The sequence below is a fragment of the Plectropomus leopardus genome, chromosome 2, assembly GCF_008729295.1.
Source record: "Plectropomus leopardus isolate mb chromosome 2, YSFRI_Pleo_2.0, whole genome shotgun sequence".
NCBI classification, from domain to species: domain Eukaryota; kingdom Metazoa; phylum Chordata; class Actinopteri; order Perciformes; family Serranidae; genus Plectropomus; species Plectropomus leopardus.
In genome coordinates, this window is record NC_056464.1 from 5,716,045 (window position 1) to 5,728,871 (window position 12,827).

Sequence of the window (12,827 nt, forward strand, 5' to 3'; positions counted from 1 at the left end):
CTGAAACTGTCACTATATCCAGACAGTAGTACATGAGACAGATTGTGAAAAATCATGCTCCTCTGCCTCCTTGTTCTAAAGGAATATGCAAGAATCCACCATGCTTGAATTAAAACAACCAATCAGAGCCAAGAAGTCAGTAACGCAGCTATCAGTCATGTCAGTCACTGCTCCTGAACTGCATTCAAACTGTTTTAGGAGATGCCCAAAAGTGTGCTCTGACTGGTGGTGCTTGCTTTTGGCTTGACTGTTCAAAACACAGCAGCCAGGTCACAAACTTTCTCATTCTACAGCTATAATACTGTAAAATAAGTAAGCTGTATGATTTCATATATCTAAGTGTACTTAGACTGTTAAGGTAAAAGGTAAAATATTCCACTTTAACTTCGAATTTGCTTTTGCAATTATAAAAAAAGTAAGTCTTTAGTTTAGGTACCATTTTAAAAGTATCATTTTGGCACTGGTTTCAGGGAAAACCCCAAACAAAACCCAGCTCTAGCAGTAACAGAATTTTGTTTTGTATTTGATCAGTTTGACTGCAGATGACAGCTGCGTTAGAGACTTCACGGCTCTGATCGGTTGTTTTCGGTCAGGCGCTGTTGATAATTGCAAATGCTATTAGAAGCACTACGAGGAGTAGGAATAACATGATGTTTTTCACAGATTATCTGCCCTCTGCACTACTATAATACCAGTTTCAGCAAATCTAACTAAAAGTTATATTGTAAAAATTACAAACTTTGCCAGCTTTAAGAATTTGTGCACATTAAACATAGTGTAAGTGTAATTAAGGTATGAATGTATGTGACGTTTGAACAGTGGCGAGAGAAGCTGTGGAGGCGGCTGCTTCTGGGGCTCCAGAACTTCCTGCTGAGCCCGCTGCAGGTGTCCTGGGCCAAATATAACTTAACATCTGTGATGGGAGGAACCTTTGAAGACCTTCATTGACATTCCCTTCCACTTGTACGTTGGTGAGAGAAGAGTCACACAAATTTCTGAAAATGTTCCTGAAATTTAGAAGAACATAAGTGAGCACTTGATAGACCGAGTTTAAGCTTTTTGAGTATTTTCTGGATAATGAGCAAAAAGACTAATTCAATACATGCTGCTGAATCTGTTGATATATCTTGTCAATACAACATGGACAGATACCTGACAACATGCAACACCATGTGGCTCAAAGAAGCAACTGGTTTCATACATTCATAACAGAGTCAAGAAATCGAGAGAAACGTTTCAAAGTGGACTTTGAAATGCCTTTGCCAGCTGAGGCCCAGCAGATAGCTGCCGTTTTCCAATTTATTTTTTTTTCTTGACTTGGCTGCAGGATTCAAGGACATCTGCTCCCTCATCAGAGAGGTGCTCTATTTTTGAACAAATGGACTGCCAGTTGTAATTTCTCCACTGGTCACTCATCCAGAAATGGTGTCTGGCTCCTTTATCAATGTGATGCATGGCTCTCATAAGCATAAGGTAGAGCCAGTCTTTGTGTCTTTTGTCCTTTAAAGCTAAACTTGGCAAGACATTTAGGTGGAAACCTTGTTCGCCTATATCATAGTAGGGCAACATATTGAGAACACATCTTATTTGTAAGAATCAATATCTGTTATCCTTCATTTGAGGGTTATCTTGACTCATTAGCTTAAAGGGGATAGTGCAGAATTTTAAAAATTCCTTTATTTTATTGATCTGCAGGAGGAGGAGCGGCAGGAAGAGCCTGATACAACAGAAAGAGAACGTGTCTTTTATGAAGATCGATCTCTAAGAACAGTATGTCATCTAACTTTCCACAAGAAAGCCAACAAGCATATTTCCCTAAATGTCAAACTATTGCTAATTGTTAATATTTTGAGTAATTAAGATATGCCATACTATGCACTATATGCACTCTACTAAGCAGAACATCAGCCTGATGCAACATAAAAGAATGTTTGAAAGCTTAATTATAGTAACGAAACAAAATTTATTGTAGTGTTTTATCTGATTATATCATTTATCTGATCTTATCTGTTCATTCTTGTTCATCTGCATCTTTGTAAGTTGAATCAAAATGCACATTAGTTGCATTATGTTGATGAGTTGATAGAATTTTTCATCACCTAGTCCAACAACTGTAATTACATCACCAATGTCTCCAAAACATATGATGGTACACACGCAAGTAAACGCAACAACGCACGTGCTGCGTTGTCTGCTTCTGACTGTAACAGTAAAAATCACAAATGCTACAAATACTAAAAATGTACTTATTTTTGGTATGTTGGCTACTTTATATATGTTAAAAAGTCGATGCCACCATTGGCAACCAAAGGCAAAGAACTGGTTGCCAATGTCTCAAAATAGTGATGGCCATCCAGCAACCGATACTGTTGAGCCATCATTAGGCAACATAAAAAAGATGCTGCGTTACATTTACCTTGTAAGTCGGACTGAAGAGACATCACACACGAGTTTACTGTGTTCAGGTAGCCCCAAGTCGGACGGCCAAGATGTTGTTAGTAATACCAGTTCTAGCAAGGTTTGCCATTATTGGCAACATCAGTAGCACATGAACACCATAGGCACATGTCCACTGATGAGACACAAAGTGATCACAAACAGTAGCCTACATTACCGCAGCTTTCACTACTGCTGATACACAGAGCGGCCATCTTGGGTTTTGAGGTTTGGGTTGGTGAGGTTTCGTCAACTTTTCGAGTTTGAAATCTGACTTCAGGAGCTGTTCCAATTGGAGTTCTCACCTGGATCTCTGAAATAACAACAAGGGGAACATACCATAAGACCACAAGCAGTAAAATGAAAAACTGAGTGAGCTGGTGGGTTCAGTTGCTTTGGTATAACAATCTGTAACACGTGACCACTAAAATGTAGTGTTACATCGTAACAAGCAGAGAAAAAGCTACAAAATCCCTAAACTGGTAAACTAATTTCATTTGCACAATATACAAATATACAATAACTCTATCTAAAGTTTGCTTACATTAGCTAAGGTTAGCCATCATAAGCTACTTCAGTTAGCCAGCTAATTCATTTTTTTGAAGAAGACTGTGATATTTCATCTTTCAAAATTTAGACAATCTTACTTTAGGTGATGTTTGCACCAACTTTAAATGACAAAACTTCAACATAAATGAGCAAAACGTAATGAGCTCCATCTAAAGATAGAATCATAACAAGTGATCTTTGGCCTCTTTGGTCACTTTGGAATGAAACATCATGTTAACATCAAGTTTACTTCAACTACCTTTCAGACAGCAAGGACAACAGTTTCCTAAAAACATTTGTTTTCCTTCCAAGAGTTATTTTTTGAAATGCAAGATACATGGTCTGTCATTCTGAAAATACGTTCCTGCACTGTGAAGCATCCCTAACGGGTTTGCTTTTGTACAGAGGGGGTGTGGAGTGCGGGTTCGGCGGGGAAGTTCACCTCATGTGATTAACTGGTGGTTGCTAGGTGACCATCCTGGAAGGGAGCCATTCATTTGCAGCCTGGCTCTTCGACAGTCAGGATTTGTGAACAGCCTTTACGCACCTCCGAACCAAACCACTGCTGTCCAAATCACCTCCTGTACGCACAGCCGGTTACCATAGTGATCCCAGGGACATCTGACTCGAAAATGACATGAGTCATGCATTTGAGGAGATTGTTTTTCCTTGTACTCATAGTGGATCTGTTGAAAGGATGGTGGAATCTGATTGATCACAAAAGCAAAACAAACAGGGCCGCGGATGGAAAGGTTTAAGGGCTGCTTCTTGTTTTCAAATTAAATGTTGCATTTATCAGTAGAAGAAATAAGTACCAGGCCGCTGCACACATGATTTAGCTGATGGTGAAGAAAGAAACCCTGACCCAGAACTTTCTATACATTCCTTCGCTTTGAGAAATGCCTGGGTATCTTTTTTTTCTCTACATAATCTCTGTCCTAGTTTTCTCCAAGGCCACAGACAGCCTACATTTTCTCCACATGGCAGTAATTCTGATAATATATATAATATGATATAATATAATACAGATAACATCTATTATTAAAACTATATTTTCTTCTGCTGCTGCTACTGTTCCTCCTTTCAGACTGAATTTAATCAGTCATAAAACATACTTATAGTACTGTCCAACTTTCTTCTCTGGAAATGTTTTGCTATGGTATATTTGTATGCACAAAATACAGCGTAATACATAGTTATCAACTGCTACAGCTATTAACGTCTTGGTTGTCCGACTTTTTGCAACATGGTCACCTCATTTTCGAAGTTAGTGGAATTCAGCATTATTTGCTATAATGTTCAGAGTTAGATCGATGCTACTATGACAGCTACTTGTAGATGTTCAATATGAAGCTACCTCTAGCAGCTGGTCGGCTGAGCTTTGCATAAAGACTGTAAAGGGAAAAAACAAGTAACCTCACAGTCCAGCGGAGACAAAATCCACTTATGAGTATCTTTAAAGCACATTTAAACATACAAAACCTCAGTGTAAAAATAACACCTTGTGGTTTTAGGACAGTGTGTTATGTGAAATATTTGGCAGGGTAACAATGACGACAGACCCCAAACAGTCACATTGCCTCGTTTTTACACTTTAGTTTTTGTACAAACTAAACAAACAGGATAAAACGTGTTAGTTATTGGACTTTGTGTAGTGGTTGGAGTTTTGATTAATCCTGGTCAACTATTGAAATTCTGCAATTAATCCCAAGTCAAAACATTCATCTTTTGACAGCCCTAAAAATGACATCATTTCACTGTAATTCAGCCTTTAAAATCAGGAAAAGACGACTCTTATTACGATACCATATTACGATCATTTATGATATTACGATATCAGAAATCTTAAACCATATCTAGTCTCAAATCATGATATTAATGTAAAACAAAATATTGCCTAACCTTTTGTAAAATATAACCATTTAAACTGGGTCTTTAATTCTGAGTGTAGATCAGATCAGGCAGCCCATTTGAAACTCAGGTAACCCTAACAGAGGAGAAAATATGGGTCAGAATAACAACATCCTGCGTTATTCGCCTCTCCACAGCAGTCACCGATCGGCAGAGGGCTTCCACCCCCTCCCACCCACCCCTGAACACCACCATTTAGTCTCTCTCAAGCCCGATGTGGCTGGAGCGCCGGTCCCATTTCTGGATGAAACACGGTCTCCATCCTAATTAACCCAGATGTGGATATTAATAAGATGAAAGCAGGTCTAGACTGGAAACAGGGCAGATGGAGCGGAGAGGGTCCTGATTCAGAATGGTCACACTGAAGTGGGACACCTTCACCCCTCCTTTGACAGGGGAATAAAGACTGTTTCTATATAAAAAACACCCCCTGGCCCTTTTTAATTGGTCCCACCTCTCTTGAGGTTTGAGTGCAATGAGGAGCTGAGAATATCTACAAGACCAGGCTGCATCGCACAGAGACGGAAACGAAATGTCAAGTTGATGGACACAAATGATAGCTGTGACTTTAACTGAGAATTTTAGGTGTTAGTTTTTTTGACTGACACGACATCAGCAACTGTAAAGGTGTGAAGATCAATTCTATAGCCTGTGTGGTTATTAACCCTTTGAAACCAGAGCAAGTTTGCTTGATTACTTTCAAAAACAACTGAAGAAGGCAATTAGCAACAAAAGAAACAATTACCTGAAATCAGCAAACATCATAAAAAAAGAAAAAAGAAAATTAGATTAATAATGAAAATGGATAAATAAATATATACTACTATGACTACTACTTATAATCATAATAATACATTAAAATACATACACATACATAAATAAAAAATAAATACTAAACTAAAAAAACAAAAACAAAAACAGAAAACACCTGGAAAAACTTCCTAAAAATTGTAAGAATTTTGTAACATAATTTTAAATATGTAATTATGACAGCTGTATAGTTTTTTTTCCACCTGGCTATTTTGTTCATTAATTTTTTTCCTCTACACATTTTCCCCTAGCCTTTTCTTTTTTCTTGACGTTTTTCAGTAGCTATTAAAAAAGTAGATTTTGAGATCTAATTTCTTGCAATTTGCAAAAAAATGGATTACCATGTTGCTTATTGCCTTTTTCAAAGTTTTTGAAAGAAAATGCACCAGTTTGCTGAGGTTTAAATACTTGTGAAAGGCATGTGAAAGCAGCACAAGGAAAGTAATGCCGCTCCAGGTTCCAAAGGGTTAAACATCATCCCTCCTGTTTCTGTCAGTGCAAATAGTGCTTCTATTCCTTCCAGATTTATGTGCTGTATGAGAAATGGAACCTCAATGTGCCAGGACGAGATGAGAGCTGCAAGATTATAAATCTGGTGGGAAATGTCCTACACAGAACAAGCGTCCCGATAGATGAAAACCAATTGTACAAGTGAGAGAGCAGACAGGAGTGTCAACAAGTCCTCCTCTTTCAGAAAAATAAAAACTTGTTTTTCTTGCCTTGAGATTTTTATTTTCATTGCATCATCTTACATGGAGTGGGAGACGCTGGCAGATCAGGAGACACGGCAGGGACCAAACAGGAAACAAAGACGGGCACAGACATGAGTCATCCAGCCCATTGTGTTTATGGAGCCATCCACGAGTTGCACTGTCTTGTTCTAATGAGTGGTTGAATTAGCCGAGATGTAAGGGAAACTGAAAATAGACCAGGACAAGACTAAATACACAGTCTTAAAAGGAAATGCAACCATAAAATTGTAGAATGACTTTTTATTTTAACCCTTTGACACAAATTAGTCTGACACATAGGTAGAAGGCAATGAGTATGTTAAGAAGACATGGCCTAAATATTTGAAAAAAATAATGTAAAAAATAAAAAAAAATGACCTAAAAAGAAGCACAAATGACGCCTCACAGCAAGAGGGTCCCCGGCTCGAATCCAGGTTCGGGCAAGGTTTGGACCTTGGGCGGGGAGGCCCTTCTGTGCGGAGTTTGCATGTTCTCCCCGTGTCTGCGTGGGTCTCCGGCTTCCTCCCACAGTCCAAAGACATGCAGCTCAGGTTGATTGGTGACTCTAAATTGCCCTTAGGTGTGACTGTGAGTGTGTGTATGTATTTCAGTTTTGGGAGTCAAATTCTGTAATGGACTCAGTGCTGAGTTGAAATTGTGATGCTCTCTTTTGAGTTGTTAAAAAAGCCTTAAAATGTTTACAAACTATAATGTAAAACAATTATAGTGAAAAATGATTGAGGACTGATTATAGTGTATAAGATTTGAGGATTATAATTTAGAGTTTATGTTTTTTTTAATTAATGTATTTATTTTTCTTTGGTTTTTCCTGTTATTTCTGGGTTACCCTTTCGTTGATATAGGATAGGCAAAAGTAAGCTTTGGGATTCTGCTTATTCGCTTTTTGACTGAGAAAATTTGTTTGAAATAATCTTTATTTCTCATGATGTATGTAAAAAAATATTTTTAAAAATTATAAATATAGTTTTCAGGACATTTTTCCCACATTTTTGGATATTTTTCTTATTATCTTCCCCTCTTTAAAAAAAAAAAAAATCTTTAGGTCAATTTCTTTGCAAGATGTTACCAATTTCTCCCAATTTGTGGCACATTTCTTGCCAAGTTGGCCTTTTTTCCCCCCATGTTTTCAAAAGAAATCAAACCAACTTGCTCAGGTTTCAAAGGGTTAAATAGTTTGCGCAAGGCATTTGAACGCAGCACAAGAAAACTGATGTTGATCCACGTTTCTAATAACCTCAGCTGATAATAGATAAATCCAGTGGAAGGAACTGAGCACAGTTTTTGGCCCCACAGTGGCACTCTTTCCTCTGGAGCGCGTCTGTCCTGCTGGCCTGCAGCTTGGCGTCACTCTGAGAGGACAGCAGCTCTGCAGGAGGCTGGTTGCTGTATCCTCCTGAGTAGTCAAACGTCAGCTCCTCATGTACATCGATGTCCCGCCCTGCAAACAGAGCCAGCCTGGGAACCACCGAGTGCACTCGGACCGGCTGCATGATAAGGCTGGGCTCACAGGAGTGGTTAAGAAAGCGGCCTACGTTTCCCACGGCGGCGGGGTCCACAAACGTCTCAGTGGTGGCGCCCGTACCTGCGTGCTCCCTTACTGCAATGATGTAGTTATTGTCCTCAGATTTTTGGGCGAGCTGTCTGCGACTGGCCTCCTCAAGGCTGATCACCTCTCCTGCATACTCGCACACAAATGTCCCACATGGGATTGCTTCGAGTGTCCGTACTCCCCAGCCCCTGTTCTGAGTGCGGAACACCTCCAGCCTGAGTGTCAGCCCTCTCTGCACCACCCGGTTACAGCAGGCATCACTGCAGGTGCAAAGGGCGTTGCACTCAAACATGGGCGAGCAGTAGCCAGAGCCTGTCCCGCTGACGTGCAGCAGTCTGCCGGTGCTGTCGTACACCTGCCCATGTGCCTGCAGGCAGGAGCAGCTCTCCGGGAGGCAGGAGCGGGAGAGGCAGGAGCATCCAGGAAGGGTCACCTCACTGGGGTCAATGCTGCATCCTGGTCCCTGAACATTATCTGTAGAATACTGACAAAATGACAACAAATGTTTAAAGTTTAACCCTCTAGAACCTGGATCGACATTAGTTTTTGCTTGCGTTGCGTTTGGGCGCCTTTCATAGGCATTTAAACTTTTGAAACCTGAGGAAATTGGTGTGCTTTTTTTTCTTTCCAGAAACATGGAAAAAGGCAAGAAATGTCCAGCAAATTACTAAAAGATAGGAAAAGGTGACAAAAACATCACCTGAAAAAAATAAGGACTGAGGGAGAGAGATATAGAATATTATTAGAAAACTAACAAGGAAAAAAATTCCAGTAAATAAAGATATAATTATCATAATTTTGTAATTAAAATTATATCATAGATAAACAATATATTTTTTAGTACTTCCCTTCAGGTCATTTTTTCTTTGTAATTTTCTGGTTATTTAAAATAATTTCTTGCCAATATTTTTGGGTCACCTCTTGAAAAGTTACTCATCACCTTCTCTGTATATTCTTGAAAGAAATAAGGTCAAAATTTCCTCAGTATTTAAATAAACACACACACACACACACACACACACACACACACACACACACACATATTTATAAACGACAAGTTGGCATAGAACATAAAGGAATAAAGGTATTGCAAGAGTAAACAGAAATGGCACCTCAGAATAAAAGATGTATGCCAGAAATTCACTTTACTTCAAAATAAAGGGTGTTTTTTTTTGTTTTTGTTTTTACAAACTTAAAACATTCACGAGTCATTTGGGTCCATTCAGAATTGGAAGCGAGACCCACTTTTGGACCAGGACCCACTAGCCGGCAACCACCGTTTTAAAGCACAGGTTTATATGCTTTGCAGCTAACTTCAAAACCATTCACCTACTCAAATGTACTCACTTCCACATACAACTATTATTTTACCACAATCATCAATGTCCATGGGATGTTTTTTAAAAACTGGTTACATTTTAATGTATTCAGAGAAGTCCTCTGGAGCATTGTGAGCAGGTTGTGTTAACTAGGACAGCTCCTCTGGTCCTACAGAGACACTTATTTTAGAGTCCCTGTCCTGTAGCCTGTGATGATTTGCTGTCATCTGCTGGTCAAACAATGTAGTTCATGTGATAGAGCTGATCATCTGCAGGTTTTATTTTTTTTCTTCCCCTGCCAGGTTTTCTGGGCAAATAAAATATATTAATAGAATGCATTATAATAACGATTTTTTGTTAGTTTTTTGTTTTTTTTCTTGTTTGAGCATGTCGCATATCCTGTGGGTTCTACCTTAAGACTTACATTTGGGTAGGTTGACAAGCAACTTTTAAAATCAGTGTTTCCCCTACTATAGCTTTTAATGGGTGAACTTCTTAGTGAACTTATTGACCTCTAGTCCCATGTTTGAAATACTGACATCATTGAAATGAAATAGAAACAGACCTTAAGAATGGAAACGTGGAAAAAAAGCTACTTTCAATTGGCTACATGACTGAAGTTAGTTTTATTTTACTTTATCTAGCTGAAATGTTTTAATTTGGTACCATGACTACCATATGTTAAGAGAAAGTGAAATTAAATGATCACAGTTATTATCATCAGTTAGCTGCATGCCATTACTGTATCACTGTGTGAGCTGTATAACATTGTGTGAAATGGCCTGTAGTACATTTTTAAATGAACAGCTCCTACATCTACATGGAAAGTACATGGTTGTTTATTGCTTTAAAAAAGATTTTTGCATCTACAAAGCACCCTGAAGCCTGTCTTTTTAAAATAAAAATGACTGTCCCACACACTTTTTCCAAACAAGATGTCTCACTTTGCCTGAACATGTCCCGCTTTCCCTGAACATGCAGCTCGAGTGAGACAGGTGGTCATGGTATGTTTGAAAGCGTGTAGCTTCTTCACTAAAGTACATTCACGGTTTAGTCTATAACAAAAAAACACGGCTTAAAACTATTTTTTTGAAAAATCACCTCACTGAGTTATTTTTTTTTTCTTTTTCTGTAAGTCCTCTGAGGTATATAACAAAAAACAGTCCAGCATTACCTGAATTTTCCTCATTAGTTCAGTTCGGTAAAGTTGGAAATATATTCACAGATTCGGACTTCCGGCATCAATAACTCATTAGTGATACGTTGTCAAAACATAAACGAGGCCTCTTTCCCATCGTTGTAAGGTAGACAATGTGCTACAAGCCCAGTTTTATCAAAAGTAGCTGTCTTTCAAGCTGCAGAAATAACATTGGTGTCAACGAGCAGCCGGCTGTGAGACGAGTGGATAGGGACCGTCTGCAAATTGCAAAACCGCTACAGCAGCGAAGAGAAACACTACACAGATATTCAAAAACTTCAGTCTTATACACTGTAGTGTCACCAAAATCACTGCAGCCTTCAACTGGCTCCTGTTGATCATACTACAACACTTGTTTTATAATATATATATATATATATATATATATATATATATATTATAAATTAAATAAATAAAATATAATAATATAAATAAATATAATAAATAAATGCAGTAAATTGGCTGCAGTAAATTTGGTGACACTACAGTACATAAAAGAGAAGTTATTAAATTTTATTATTAATAAAAATTCTTAAAATTATGATTTTTTAAAAAAATATCAAACCAAGAGTTGTAGTATGATCAGCAGCATCCAGTTGATGGCTGCAGTAAATTTGGTGACACTACAGTACATAAAAGTGGAGTTATTAAATTTTATTATTAATAAAAATTCTTAAAATTATGAAAAAATGTTTTTAATATCAAACCAAATATTGTAGTATGATCAACAGCATCCAGTTGATGGCTGCAATGATTTTGGTGACACTACAGTGCATAAAAGAGAAGTTATTACATTTTATTTATATTTATATATATATATATATATATATATATTATAAAACAAGTGTTGTAGTATGATCAACAGGAGCCAGTTGAAGGCTGCAGTGATTTTGGTGACACTACAGTGACTGAAGTTATTGAATATCTGTGTAGTGTTTCTCTTCGCTGCTGTAGCGGTTTTGCAATTTGCAGACGGTCCCTATCCACTCGTCTCACCGCCGGCTGCTCATTGACACCAATGTTATTTCTGCAGCTTGAAAGACAGCTACTTTTGATAAAACTGGGCTTGTAGCACATTGTCTACCTTACAACGATGGGAAAGAGGCCTCGTTTATGTTTTGACAACGTATCACTAATGAGTTATTGATGCCGGAAGTCCGAATCTGTGAATATCTTTCCAACTTTACCGAACTCATTAGTTCCACTGATTAGATAATATAGCTAAAATAGCAGTAAATTGAACTGAAGACGACGTTTCTACCCTCCTCACACTACTCTGGCAGAATAACGAAGACGCTACCAAGATATATGGAGTTGAGGGTCTCTTTCATGTCAACTCCCAAAAACGACAGAGAAAGACATGCTATGCTACGTTACCTCAAAGTCAGGCGACGTCGTTCCAGCTGAACTCTGATCAAATAAAACGGGAACATTATCGAAGCCGTTGCTCAAATCCATGTCTGTCGGTCATTATTCATATCCGAAGTTTTCAGTGAAACAGACAACTCTGGAGGCATATTTGGGATGTGCAAAAATCAAACTCAGAGGCTTCCTCTTCTTCTGATGGGTTTTATGGCGGGTGGCAACCGCATTAAGGTGCATTACCGCCATCTACTGTGTGGCGAGGTGGCTAGATCTGGTAGGGGCACAGGCGCATAAGGACTAGGTGTGTGAAAAATAATTCCTTATTAAAACCACATGTGGTTATTTAAAAAAAAAAATTAAATTAAATAAAAAGGGTCTGGTCTACAAGCTCAGGAGGGGCAGAGGAAAGATCAGCTATGTAGCTCATGTGGCTCCTATGTTTGGGTGCATTGATTAAAGCTGTAGTGTTAAAATGACAATATAAATAACATAAAATATCATATATAACATACAAAATAGAAGAGAAACTGACAAAAATATAAGAATAAAAACATATTTTATGTTTGTAACACACACACACACACACACACACACACACACACACACACACACACAGGTTAGGTTACATTTAACTCAGTTTTTTCTCTCCCAGCTTCCTGCTGCTGCGGTTTCCGGTAGATTAATTACAGGCTAGTACCCTCTAGTGGTTATTATTTATCATTACACCAGTATAATTATAAACCATGTGCTTTGACCATCTGGCCACAGTCAGGACAAAGAGCTGCAGCACTTCATTAAGGACAAATATAGCACAGCATGAGATAACTGATTCATATAAACAACTGTGAGGGTCGAGCATTAGAGACCATAAAATAATCTCATGGTGTCACACCCACCTATTTATTCTGTTGATTTATAGGCTACCCCATTTGTTGTTG

At 38.3% G+C, this 12,827-nt stretch overlaps 1 protein-coding gene and 1 long non-coding RNA gene across 2 annotated transcripts; both read right to left on the reverse strand.

Annotated features, from left to right (window-relative positions):
• Nucleotides 1-603: 603 nt before the first annotated feature.
• LOC121950571 lies at nucleotides 604-6,977 on the reverse strand. Its single transcript, XR_006106330.1, has 3 exons — nucleotides 6,459-6,977; nucleotides 2,615-2,749; nucleotides 604-1,007 (listed from the first exon to the last, which is right to left on the reverse strand). It is a non-coding gene; the product is annotated as an uncharacterized LOC121950571 (long non-coding RNA).
• Nucleotides 6,978-7,603: 626 nt separating this feature from the next.
• Nucleotides 7,604-12,063, reverse strand: setmar (SET domain and mariner transposase fusion gene). Its single transcript, XM_042496602.1, has 2 exons — nucleotides 11,902-12,063; nucleotides 7,604-8,491 (listed from the first exon to the last, which is right to left on the reverse strand). The coding sequence occupies exons 1-2, from the start codon at nucleotides 11,980-11,982 to the stop codon at nucleotides 7,694-7,696; spliced, it is 879 nt and encodes a 292-aa protein (XP_042352536.1). The 5' UTR covers nucleotides 11,983-12,063; the 3' UTR covers nucleotides 7,604-7,693.
• Between the last annotated feature and the right edge of the window lie 764 nt (nucleotides 12,064-12,827).

Excerpts from the sequence above, each read along its gene's own strand:
- setmar (XM_042496602.1), bottom strand. The coding sequence starts at position 11,982 with ATGGATTTGAGCAACGGCTTCGATAATGTTCCCGTTTTATTTGATCAG. Across the intron at positions 8,492-11,901 it reads CGACGTCGCCTGACTTTGAG|TATTCTACAGATAATGTTCA; the intron begins GTAACGTAGCAT and ends TCATTTTGTCAG.